The 13,233-nt window shown below is 55.2% G+C and overlaps 1 protein-coding gene across 5 annotated transcripts in view; it reads right to left on the bottom strand.

Moving 5' to 3' along the window:
* The window catches only part of AFAP1L2 (actin filament associated protein 1 like 2), a 110,801-nt gene that overhangs the window by 9,734 nt on the left and 87,834 nt on the right, over positions 1–13,233 (bottom strand). For all 5 annotated transcript variants that reach the window (XM_062214579.1, XM_062214580.1, XM_062214582.1 and 2 more), the window contains 7 exons: positions 10,659–10,864; positions 9,262–9,441; positions 8,834–8,923; positions 7,304–7,391; positions 6,254–6,358; positions 4,730–4,941; positions 2,806–2,951 (listed from right to left, as the gene is read on the bottom strand). In XM_062214579.1, coding sequence (XP_062070563.1) covers positions 2,806–2,951; positions 4,730–4,941; positions 6,254–6,358; positions 7,304–7,391; positions 8,834–8,923; positions 9,262–9,441; positions 10,659–10,864 — 1,027 coding nt within the window. The remainder of the gene's footprint in view (positions 1–2,805; positions 2,952–4,729; positions 4,942–6,253; positions 6,359–7,303; positions 7,392–8,833; positions 8,924–9,261; positions 9,442–10,658; positions 10,865–13,233) is intronic.

Here is a 13,233-nt window from a genome sequence, read left to right as displayed (position 1 = left end):
GCACCTGAGAAAGCAGCAGATAATGGTCCAAGTACATGGGTCCCTGTCAGCCACGTAGGAGACCCAGATGGAGTTCCAGGCTCCTGGCTCCAGCCTGGCCCAGCCCTGGCCATTGAGTCATCTGGGGAGTGAACCAGTGGGTGGAAGACAGATTTCTCCCCCACCCCCATAACTCTGCTTTTCAAATAAAATAAATTGTTAAAAAATCAGTGACAAAAGAAATCATACAAATACACGGACACTCAACAACATGCTCCCTAGTGTACAAAGGGGCACTGAAAATAATAGGAGATATAAAAATTCCTTAAAACTAATGAAACTGGAAGCCTAGAGCTGATGCATACAGCAAAAACAAGTGCTAAGAGGGAAGTTTACAGAAATAAGAACCTACATAAAAAATACAAACTATCAATTAGCAACCTAACAATGCATCTTAGAGCAGAAATAAATGAAACAAACTTAAAAAAAATGAAATGTCGATTTTTTGGGAAGAAACAAAATTGATAAACCTTCAGTTAGACTGGGAAAACAGCACAAAATCAGAGATGAAAGAGGAACTAACACCACAAAGGTACAAAGGAGCACTGGAGCTGTTATAAATAGCTGTATACCACAAGTGAGCACTAAAACAATCAAGAAAAAAGTCTCCCAGCAGAGAAAAGCTTACAGTCAGATGGCTTCACTGCTGAATTCTACCAAACTTGTAAGAAATAATGAACACAAATTCTTCTCCATCTACTCCAAAAGAACCAAAAGGGAGGGAACCCTTCCAGCCTTTTTCTACAACGCCAGCGTCACCTTGATTCCAAAATTAGACACAGATATGACAAAAAAAAAACACTACAGACCAGTACCCCTGACGAACACAGATGCAAAAGTTCTCAAGGAAAGTACTGGCAATTCACATTCAGCATCACATCCAGATGCTCATTTGCAAGGATCAAGCGGGATTTACCCCAGGAATACAGGGATGGTTCAAGGTATGCAAAAATCAATAAACAGGACACATCACAGCAACAGAATGAAGCATAAAACTCATATCGTCTCAATAGATGTAGAGGGAACAATAGCATTCAACACACATTCATGATAAAAACAAACAAACAAACACCTAGCAACATGATAAAGGCTATATATGACAAACCCACAGCCAACATCACATGGAATGGGGCATTTCTACTAAGATCTGGACCCAGACAAGGGAGTCAACTCTTACTACTCCTATTCAATACAATATTAGAAGTTTTAGCTCAAATAATTAGGCAAGAAAAAAAAATAAAGCCATACAAATTGGAAAGGAGGAAGTCAAACTGTCCCAGTTTGCAGGTGACATGATTCTCTTTCTCTGTCACTATGCCTTTCAAATAAAATATTTTTTTTTATAAAAAGACAAATGGGGCCAGCATTGTAGCATGGCAGGTAAAGCCACTACATGCAGCATCATTCCATATGGGCACCAGTTTTTGTTCCAGTTCCTCCGCCTCTGATCCAGCTCCCTGCTGATGGCCTGGAAAAAGCAGCAGAAGATGGCCCAAGGGTTTGGGCTCCTGCTACACGCAGGGAGAACTGGAAGAAGCTCCTGGCTCTTGCCTTCAGCCTGGCCCAGCCTTGGCCATTGCAGCCACGTGGGGAACGAACCAGTGGACTGAAGATCTCTCTCTATATATAACTCTTTCTAATAAACAACTTATTTATTAAAAAAGACAAATGCTGGTGAGCATGTGGATAAAAGGGAACCCTTATATACTATTAGAGGAATGCACACTATGGAAAACACTATAGGGCTTCCTTAACAAACCTGATCTACCACATCAGCCAACCATCCCATCCTCGGTATATTCCTGAAGGAAATGAAATCACAAGACAGAGATCCCTGTACGCCTGTGCTCGAAGCAGCACCATGGACGACAGCCAAGCTAGGGAATCGGTCCAGGTGTCCCTCAGTGGAGGGATGGGTAAAGGAAATGTGCTGCTGATACACAATGGGTGTGATTCAGCCACAAACAGGAACGCAGTCCTTCTGTTGCAGATCACGTTAAGTGAAGTCAGGACCAACACTGCACCTCAAATGTGGAGCTGAAAACAAGTCGGTCTTCAGCCATTACTAGAGGCTGGGAGGGGTGCGAGAAGGCAGGATGGGAAGGAGGGGGCTCCCAGGTGGGCGAGTGGGTGTGCAGCTCAGCTGGGGCACTCAGCTCGCAGTGGGGAATTCCATGCTGTGTGAGGAACCCGGAGAGCAGAGCTGGGAGGCTCCAGACACAGGAAAGATAACAGAAAACCCAGCAAGCCCAGGCCGTGGATGTGTGCACTATGACACTGTACCCCACAAAAGGATTTTACAAAGCTAGCTTTTTTTTAAAAAAGAAAGAACATGTTGCACTTCAGTGGCCCCACCCGCTCCCACAGGTACCGACTCTGCCACCTGCCCTGAGACCCTGGCTTGCTCACTGGAGGCAGAAGCCCTGCTTATCTGAGTCTCAGGGGGCTCCAGGGTGGGCCATGGGAAGTGCTGAATTGACAGGAGGGGCAGTGCAAGGTCAGGAAAGGTACTGGTCCTGCCCTGGGGACTGCAGAGCACCCAGCCAGAGCCCAGAAGCTCAGGGCCTGGCGCGGCTCCCAGCTCTCAGCCGGGCCTCCCGAGGCAGCTCCACGTCCTCAGGCCTCACCTCTTCCTGCCGTGGGGCAGAGCAGGCCCGGAGCCTGTGTGCTCAGTGGCCAGCTGCTCTGGCTGCCCGGCAGCAGGTCTGGAAGCCCGGCTGGGCACGGGAGGGTGCGGGGAGGAAGGTCCTTCATACTCATACTCACAGGAGGGAGTTCTTGGCCGCACTCACGATACAGGAAACCCTGTCGGCGTCCACATAGTCGTAGGTGAACTCCTCCGGGTCTGTCTTGGAGCCGGACTCGGAGAGCAGGAGGCCCAGCCAGTGGCCCATCTCCTCCGACGACTTGGCCTTAAGGGGTGGGAGAGACCAGAGCAGCCCGTCCTACCTGGTCCTTGCCCCCAGCAAGCCCCGGAAGCAGTCGGGGGGCCAGGCTCCCTCCCAAGTAACCTGTCCAGTCACTGACATCTTGGTGTCCCCTTAATGATGCTGTGGACATTTTTTGCCACAAGCATCACATGACTTCCAGACAGGGTTCGAGGAGGGCTTGATTACCAGGCAATGACTATTAACATCGTTATCTGTTCAGAGTTACTAAAACTAACTCCTAAAATAATAGTGCCACCAGTATTTTGGGTTGATACTTCCATTAGCAAGTGATCACATGCCTAAACCCACACATACTAGACTGCCTGGGCCCCTGCTAAGAATTAAGGCCCCATTTCTTTCTGAATTCCAGAAGGCCGGGGTGTCCTAACACCTTTGACCAAGCGCACAAGCTCGGCTCCCTCACCTGCTAAGTGCCGCAGAGCCTGGGGCTCGGTTCTTTCTCAGGAGACAACGCGTGCTACATAAAACCCACACTGAGGGCTTCCTTAAAATTAAGTGCCAGTGTTGTTTCTTGCCTTTATGACAAGGAACCACAACAAAAAACACCCCTGAGAATCCTATAAAAGCTACAAGTTTCTTTTCATGAGAAAAATGGCTGACACCTCGTGTCACCCTACATGGCTCTTCCGCCCCAAGTGCCACACTCTCCTAATCAGAAGCAGCTAAAAGCCGAATCTGCCTTCCAGTTGGTTCCCTCTCCCATTCCTTTCCTTCTGGGTTTCCCAACATGGCCTTTCACACTGTAGCCTCTCACCATCTCTGCTCCAGGCAGCTGCGGCAGGGCCGGCTCTGTGTGTCCCTCCTGGTCCCCCTTCCACCAGCCAGTAGCTGGAAGAAATGTCTCAAACCCTGGTCTGAGCATGCACCCTCCCCTGACATCCACCGGGGGCTCCACTGTGCCTAGGATCTCCCCCCCAAACACACACACACACACACACACCCCACACACGCATTCCCTCTCACTCTTCCAGTAACTGTAGGCAACGAGTGGGGTGATTAACTGAATAACATCACACCCTCAAACTAGAAGGTACAGTTCCAGGAAAACAGGCGGCATCTCTCTGTCTCTTGCTCTCTGGTTCACTGTGTTGCACTGAGTCGACACCAGTATCTGTCAATGAATAGATGAATGAGCTTGTCCCTGGGAAGCAACTGCCTTGTGGGCCTTTTCACCACCAGAGGGCAGTGTTAGATCAAACTTTGGATGAAGACCCCAGAGACGGGACCCAGTACAGGGGAGTGAACGGGGCAAGACCTTGGGCTCCGCCTGCCCCGGCTCATTGCAAGGCATTATGTCACCTCTTATTTTTGTACATGCACCATCCCATCATGCAGGGTGGGGAGTGGAGAAATGTCATTGTATTCCAAAGCTCATTCTGCCAGCCAGATCCGCCCTGGGCTCACCAGGCCCAGCGGCTCTCCCAGTCGGTCACACACACACTGCAGCACACCCACTTTCCGTCTCCAGAAGCCTTTCCAGCCACTCAGGGAGTTATAAATACTCCTGCCCCAAGTGCAGGAAGCGGCTCATTGTCCCACTCCTATGGCACAACCACCCTGAGGTCAGAAAAGGAATGGAAAGTTTAAAACACACAAACAATCCCGGACAAAGGGAGCCACAAACAGCGCACGGCTCCATCGGTTCTCCCTTGGTGGGACTACGGCTGGAGGCGGGCAGCCCGTTGCAACGATGGCCACCCCATAGCTTCCCTACTGCCTGTCCCCCGGGCCAGCCGTACCTCGAGCTTGGCCAGCTCCTCGCCGTTGTGCAGGATGCGGAAGGAGTAGAGGTGGTCAGGGCTCGGGTCTGGGACCACCTCACAGCCCACCAGGTTGAGGGGCTGCTGGGCTGCCTTGCTCCGGTTCCGGTCCTGGTAGAAGTGCAGGTGATTGCCCCTGACAGAGCACCAGCGTGACTTCCACTGGCTGTTCACCAGCACGTTCAGATAACCTGCAGGGGGAGAGGCGGAGACAGGGCAGGCGGGGTGAGGCTTCAGGTGGAGGTGCACCTGCGGGGGCGGGGCTCCAAGACTGCAGGCACCTGTAGGAGGGTCCACGAGGACCTAAAGCCACAGCTGTCCAGGGCTAGTAGCACCTCTGGGCCTCCTAGAGTTTTCTCCAGAATCTTTTTTTTTTTTTTTTTTTTTAACAGGCAGAGTGGACAGTGAGAGAGAGACAGAGAGAAAGGTCTTCCTTTTGCCGTTGGTTCACCCTCCAGCGGCTGCCACGGTAGCGCGCTGCGGCCAGCGCACCGCGCTGTTCCGATGGCAGGAGCCAGGTGCTTCTCCTGGTCTCCCATGGGGTGCAGAGCCCAAACACTTGGGCCATCCTCCACTGCACTCCCTGGCCACAGCAGAGAGCTGGCCTGGAAGAGGGGCAACCGGGACAGGATCGGTGCCCCGACCGGGACTAGAACCCGGTGTGCCGGCGCCGCAAGGCGGAGGATTAGCCTGTTGAGCCACGGCGCCGGCTCTCCAGAATCTTAATTCCAGAACTTACGGTACTTTTTCTATCTCACAGAGACTGGGAATCTCAAAGCGCATTTTCTTTCTTCCTTTGCAAAGCAGCTGCTGGCGGGCAGCACAGCTCTCCTGGTCTTGGGCAAAGGCGCCCTCCAGAGGGCAGTGACCAGGCCGTGCGGGTATACTGCATACTCCAACACACATACCTCGACCCCATTCCACCCCGCAGCCCCAGGGCCCTGCACATGTTCATGTGGTGGGCTGACGTCCCTCTGCCTTGCCTCTCCAGGCACACTGGCTTGCAGAGTAGACACCTGTTGCATGCTTATGGGCTGGTGGCCACTCCAGACATCAGCCAGGATGAACTATAGCAACAGGTGAAAGTGACGGCCACCTCCCAGCCCAGCGTGGGACACATGGCCGGATCATGGCTATCTCTGCATCCCGTTATCCTCATACCATGGTAGCAGGGGGCAGAACGAGAGCCCAGGGCTACCCATGCAGATGCTGCACACACCCATCGCAGCCCTCTGGACCTAAGGGTACTTTGGGTGCACACAGAGCTCAGAAGTTCCCCGAGTTGGGGGAAGAAGAGCAGCCGTGTTCTCTCCGGCCCTGCCTGTGGTCACAGGGCCCCAGGGGCATGCGTGGCTGTTGTGTAGACCTCCGGCAGGATCCGGGCTCCCAAACCATGCTCTGAGCTCCCAGCGAGCCCTGACAGCCCCTGCCTCGCTTTCTGGGGCCAGCTGCAGCTGCCCAGTGTGGGAGCCCTCAGGTCCTGGGGGCAGCTACGATTCTTACTCGCTGTCTCCAGGGATCTCTCTGGCGGCTCCAGGGAGGTGGACTTCTTCCTGCCCAGGTTCATGAGGTTGCTCAACCTGAGGCCAGCAGAACACTTCTTCTTGACTGTGTAGATGACAGAGAAGGTGGTCAGCATCACACTGGGCTCCTCGAGCACCCTTAGCCACTCCTACCACATCACTCACCCCGACATATGTGCACACACGTGCCTTAGCCATTCCCACATCCACACATCCCTGTGATACACACGTGTGTGCACACCTACACACGTGCCTTAGCCATCCACACATCCCTGTGATACACACGTGTGTGCACACCTACACACGTGCCTTAGCCATTCCCACATCCACACATCCCTGTGATACACACGTGTGTGCACACCTACACACGTGCCTTAGCCAGTCCCACATCCATTCATCCTGACACATACACATGCCATTCCCATCACATCCACTCACCCCAACACACGTGCACACGCACACTTGCCTTAACCAGTCCCACATCCACTCATCCCTGATACACACGCGTGCACACACCTACACACGTGCACACACACATGCCTTAACCAGTCCCACATCCACTCATCCCTGTGACACACACACTTGCCTTAACTATTCCCACATCCACTCATCCCTGTGATACACATGCATGCACACACCTACACACGTGCACACACACATGCCTTAACCAGTCCCACATCTACTCATCCCAACACATGTATGCACACATACACACACACACACGTATGCATCTGCTCCCCAAACTGGGAGCCCCAGGCTCTAGAGGGAACATTGGCTTCTTCTGGGATAGGTAAGCACCTCAGGATCTTAACAGACTGCACTGGCCCCAGGAGATTGGAAATAGGGGTGACAAACAAGAAGGGCTGAGAGACATTCTATTTCCAGCCTCTTCAGGAAACCTAACTTCAATTTGGCCACCTCTCCCTTGTTCCTGGATCTCTCCATGGCAGTATTTGATCCAGGAGGCTAGTCGCACCTGCTGGGGAACCACCGCTCCCCTGATCCCAGTCGGGAGCCACAGCATCATTACCGTCTTTGGTCTCCGGGATCTCAGGTTGGTAGCCATCCATGGGGCCTCCACACTCGGAAGCCAACAGGTACTTCTCAGCTATATCTGGCTGTGGATGAGAGAGAGAGATAAGCAGGAGCCACTGGCTGGGAACGGTTCCCTTGGAGACCACAATTTGAGGGAAAATAATCAATGGCTCTCGGGTAGAGTCCAGGGGTCACCAGACCAAGCCCCCACTGGCACCCAAACTGCAAAGTCCAGGTCAGTGGCAGGGCACTGGTGGGGCTCTTGGGAGCGCCCACCTTCACCCTCCCTTCATGGGGTGCCCTGCCCCAGCCCAGAGCACCTTCCCATCCTCAGGCCAACATCTCATCTACAAGTCCTTGTAAGGGCTGCTCATCCTCATCAATGGTTGCTCTGATGCTGGTGGGAGGGCAGCCAGGCAGCCCCAGGGGAGTTGACTCCAAGCTGGGAGTCACCCAAATCGGGAGCGCGAGGCGACCGTACAACAACCCACTGGCCTCTGGAGGGGAGTATGCCTCGTACACGTGGGTGGACCACGAGTCCCGTCCTGACTCCCACATCCTGCAGCCTTGGCCGGTGCTCTGAGCCTCACTCATATGCATGCCAGACAGGGACAATGCCCAGTGTGCATTTGCAGGGCTGCTGGGGACTAGAAACAGTTCCTAGAAAACTGTAGCTGCCACCACTACTAACACCCAAAGCATCCAGAATGTTCTGCTCAAGCCTCCTCCACAGGGCCTCTGGAGAGCCGGCTAGGGCCTCCCCGACAAGAGGCTCACAAGCCCTTGTTTCCCATCCCCGTTAGGAGGACTAAGCTTCAACCCCAACTTGCGCTTTCCCATCAGTGCCCAAGACATGAATGAAAACAGTAAACGCCTCCACTCCAAGCCATTCTCCGAGGTTGTGGCCTCTCCCCAGGGCACGGCCAGTGCGTGCAGGGAACTAGGGCCTCCTCCCTGCCAAGCCCTCTATACCTCTTGCTTTCCTGCCTGCCCAGGACGAGGACCCCAGGAGGAGACCCAGTGGCCCCGTGGCTGCTGTGGATGTGCCTGGGGTTCAGGGACGCCCCTGCAGAGACTCAGGGACATGAGCCGCGGCCTTGCCCATGAGGCTCCCCCCGCAGCCGGCACTCAACCCAGCTTCAGCAATCTTGACCCTTAAGGTCCCGCCAAGTCCCATGCAGAGGAGCAGCCGAGCAGTTGTGGTGGTGGTGGTTGGGTGGGGGGAGCAGCCTTGCGATGGCTCCCTTGGGAATTAGTGGGGCAGCAGAGCCACACAGGGAATCCTCCCTGCTGGGCAGTCACTCTGGCTCCCTAACACTTCCCCCTTAAGCAAGAAAGCACCTGAGGACCACACCAGCTTCACCCATTTTCCTGCCAAGCCAAAACTGCTTCCCTCATCCAGCCAGTGTATCTTCTTACTCCTTGGGCCGAAATTCAGAAATGCGGCTCCCAACTCATCGCTTTTGGCTGTCACAGGGAAGGAACGGCACACTCCCCTGCCCCCCCAGGCAGGGCAAAGCCTTACCTTCTGGCCAGGCGGGCGCTGGGCATCCGGGGTGTACTGGTTTCCCTCGGACGCCCCCTCGGAAGGCAGGCCGCTCACCTCCTGGATGACCTGAGGCCAGAGGAGGGCAATCAGCACAGGCCAAGGTCCCCGAGGCCCTCCGGCCACCACGCACAGCCAGAGTGACGCGGGAGATCTGGCAACTGGGGAGGGCGGGTGGAGGGGAAGGGGAAGATGCACCACTTCTAAGGAACAGAGAGCCACCGAAGATTCATACTGAGGGGACAGCACCACCCTCACCTCCATGACACCAATGCCGCTGCTTAGACCACAGGAAGCCCTGGGGATCCTGCACCACTGACTGCAGCGTGGGAGCCAGAACTCCAGCAGCCCCCAGGACAAGCCCCGAGGGGCAGTGGGCCGTGCCCCTATGCCTGGTGCCCCCTCACCCTGAGCCACTGCTCGGCTTGGTCCTTGCTCTGCAGGCCCAGCACGATCACGTCGGCGTTCATGGGCGTGATCTTCAGCTTGTGCTCCTTCTTGCGCACTTGCTTCTCCTTGTGCACCACGCTGCTGCCCAGCAGGTTCACGTCCAGCTGAGGGCTGTGGTCCTTGGAGGATTTGTAGCACTGGAAGGGAAGAGACGAGAGACTGCTTGGCCTGGGGGGCCAAGTCAGGCTCTGCAAAGCAGGGGTCGCAAGACACTGCAGGACCCCCTGGAGCACGACTTTACCCCCAAACCAGAAGGCTGGACACTGAAAGCAGGCCCAGAGCCTTGACCTTTACCTTAATCAGCAGCCCTTGCCCTCAACACTGGGTTCTCTCTGTTCCCTTCCAGCCTCCTCCTCCCTGCTCCAGGGCCCTGGGATGATCTAATTGACAGGTGCTCTCTCCAGCCCTCGGGGAGGGGGAGCTCCTGGAGACACGCATGTGCCAGCTGATGACATCCCAGCCAACGTGAGCCTCATGGATGGGGGCGGGTCCTGCGAGAGGATATAGCCTGGGGTCGTCGCAGCCATCTGCGTGCTCGCTGTGGAGCTCACGGGACAGCAAAATCGCCTGGGGACGCAGTCACAGGGCACATCCCTGTCACTCGTGGGGGCGCATCTGTGTCTCCCACAGACGCAAACAGCAATCGCTTCCTGTTCCCCACCTCTCTGCACCCCGGCTTCCCCAGCAGACCACCCCCGGGGCACGAGAACCAAGCCTACTGTCTGCCTGGTGGGGAGGATGCTGAGTTAGCAAAGAGGTGGGGTTTTCTGAGAGCACTGGGCCCCCCAGCCGCTCGCTTGGAAAACGGGGTCCTTACCATCGTAAGGGGTGCAGAATGGGACCACCTGAACCAACATCTTCACAGAGCAGCGATGCAAAGGTATTTATGATAAGTCCATGGGAACTCAAGGCAGCACATGAACTGAATTTTAATTTAAAACAACAGGAAGCAGGACTCTGGTCAGGGCCAGGGCTTCTGATTCCTCCGTGAGACTGGACTTGGAATCAGTGATTTGAAATAGCGCAGGTCTGGGGAGGTACTGATGACAGAAGTGGGGGTGGGGGAGCCTGACTGGGCTCTGGTGCTCGGGACACAGAGAAGGGATGGGAGGGGGGTGCAGAACGGGCTGCCTCAACAAAGGGTGTATGGACGGGGTGGGTGGGGGGCAGCGGTGGTCACCACCCCACTTTGAGAGCCTGATGGAAGCGACCAGGCCTCTCCAGTTCAGAAAAAAACCCACTGGTTCCCACCCAGAATTCCCGGTCAGGGAGAAGTTCAAGTCTCCCACCATGGAAAGGCCCTCAGCCCCGGGGGCCAGGCAGTGCCCCACCCCCCCACGGAGAACACACTGACCAGGAGCCGGGTGTCTCTGATGACGCACAGCTGCTTGGCCCACTGGCCTAGCCACTTCTTGCGCCACAGGAAGGCGCAGATGCGGGCGTCGCGCATCAGCTCGATGCTGGCCTCGGGTGAGGGCCACTGGTAGGGGGCCGCCTTGCCCTTGCTGCTTTCCTCTTCATCATAGGACTCGTAGGAGCTGCTCACAGCCTCCCCGTCCTCTGCAAGGAGAACGGGCTCAGTCAGGGGCCCAAGCAAGCACGCCTGGTGGTGGTCAGGGTCGAGGCTGGGGGTAGGGACCAGCAGGAGGTCTTCCCAGGGCCTGGCTGTGCGGTCAGCAGGCCACCCGCCTGCCACCCAGTCTGGTTTTTTCCAGGGTCAGAGGAGGGCGCGTTCACTCCAAACAGCCAGCTGCAGGAAGTGAGTTTCTGGAGACGGTGGCCGCCTCCCCATCCCTAAGGACCCCTCTTGGCCACGGCGCTTTTTAAAAACCCACTGTCGGCCGGCGCCGTGGCTCAACAGGCTAATCCTCCGCCTTGCGGCACCGGCACACCGGGTTCTAGTCCCGATCAGGGCGCCGGATTCTATCCCGGTTGCCCCTCTTCCAGGCCAGCTCTCTGCTGTGGCCAGGGAGTGCAGTGGAGGATGGCCCAAGTGCTTGGGCCCTGCACCCCACAGGAGACCAGGAGAAGCACCTGGCTCCTGCCATCGGATCAGCGTGGTGCGCCGGCCGCAGCGCGCCAGCCGCGGCGGCCATTGGAGGGTGAACCAATGGCAAAGGAAGACCTTTCTCTCTGTCTCTCTCTCACTATCCACTCTGTCAAAAAAAACAAAAAACAAAAAACACTGTCATCCTCCAGAGTCTGTTCTCTGTCCCCTGCGCCTTCCTCTGCCCCTGGCAACCAACCAACTTCTCGTTCCTGCTGTTTCGGGAGTCCCCACACTCAGCAGGCACCCGCTGGGCACCACCTGCCTCAGTTTCCCACCTCTGCCCCCACTGCCCTCAAGAGCTCTCTGCAAGGCCAATCAAAACCATGTGAGCATAATCAATCAATCAGTCAATCGGCCAGTCAATCGATCAGTCAGTCAAGCAATCCCTGAAAAAGCAGGGCATGGAGAAAAGGGAACCAAGGGCAGGGTTCCTGGGCTCATCTAAGGCTCTGCACGGGAACCCTGTCTGCCACAACCCTGACGCTCCGTCTGGATTTCCCATGGACGGGGAACTCACTACCTCCCTTCCCTCCCTGGGCAGCCCCAACAGTTAAGAGAGGGGCCCATCACCTACGATCACACACAGCAGCTCCACAGACGGCCAGCTCACGGGCCCTCTGTCTCCCCAGAAGATTCCAGAAGCCCCTTTCTATCTACAGGGTTCCTGTGTGCCATGGAAGTGGGACCACCCTTGGATTTGAGTGCAGAAGACCAGAACAAGGTCACTGCTAGTTACTGTAGCGACAGCGCCAATGAAAATGCATTTTATTTTGTTACGATACTTCCAGAAATAACACTTTGAACATGTTCATAGTAGTTTTCTTCAAAAGCAGCGTGTTGATTCCCCTCCTCGTGGCTTAAGACAAACAGCTGCCCAGTTTATAATTTTCTGTTTACTGGACAAAGAGATGAAACAGCACATGCCACCCAGTGGGGCCCTGGTCTCTCGCAGGGCAGGCCTGTCAGGGAGCAACATGGCAGCCTGCTTCATGGGCCATGAAACACCCACCCTCTGGTCCAACACTCCCAGTTCTGGGAGCTTCTCCTAAGAGGCTGGTGTTTAAAGCAACAGGCGAGAGGATGCTCCACGTGTGAGGACATTCATGCAAGTGCTGATTAACAGCAGAAGGTTCGGGCTCAGCAATGAGTGACTTCCTTCACGGGGGAGCACACCATGCAGCCATGGTCAATGACAACTCTGCGAGCCAGTCTGCAACGCCAGATCCTCAGACATGACGCTGCACGAGAAAGCACAACTAGAAGAGCCCACACGCACAGGACAGCTCTGGAGGGCAACGGAGGGAACTTGAAACAGTCAATATGATAGGGTTCTAGGACTGGTGATTTTGTCAGTACTGCACTACTGTACACCAAGTGAAGGGGCCGGCATTGTGGGACAGTAGGTTAAGCTGCTGCCTGTGATGCTGGCATCCCATATGAGCACTGGTTCAAGGCCCAGCTATTCTGCCTCTGATCCAGTTTTTTTCTAATGCAGCTTGGGAAGCAGTGGAAGACAGCCCAAGTGCTTGGGCCCCTGCCACCTACATGGGAGACCTGGATGGAGCTTTAGACTTCTGGCTTCAGCCTGGTCCAATTCTGGCTATTGTGGCCATTTTGGGAGTGAACCAGCAGATGGAAAATCTCTCTCTCTCACTTTAAGTTTGCCTTTCAAGTAAGTCAGTCGTAAAGAAAATGAGTGAAATAAAAATGACATAGTATCACTGGGCTTCTTCCTTCAGGGACACAAATGATCGGAGGGAAGCAACACGGTACAGCAGGAAGAAACTGGCTGCTTTGTTCATCTGCGGCTGCCCCCATGTCCCATGGAGAATCCCAACACCCGCCCATCCTCCTCCACGGGGCACCTGCTCACTGAGCA

The sequence above is a fragment of the Lepus europaeus genome, chromosome 17, assembly GCF_033115175.1.
Source record: "Lepus europaeus isolate LE1 chromosome 17, mLepTim1.pri, whole genome shotgun sequence".
Classification (NCBI taxonomy): Eukaryota; Metazoa; Chordata; class Mammalia; order Lagomorpha; family Leporidae; genus Lepus; species Lepus europaeus.
Note: the sequence above shows the minus strand (reverse complement) of the source record. Positions and strands in the feature narration are given on the sequence as shown.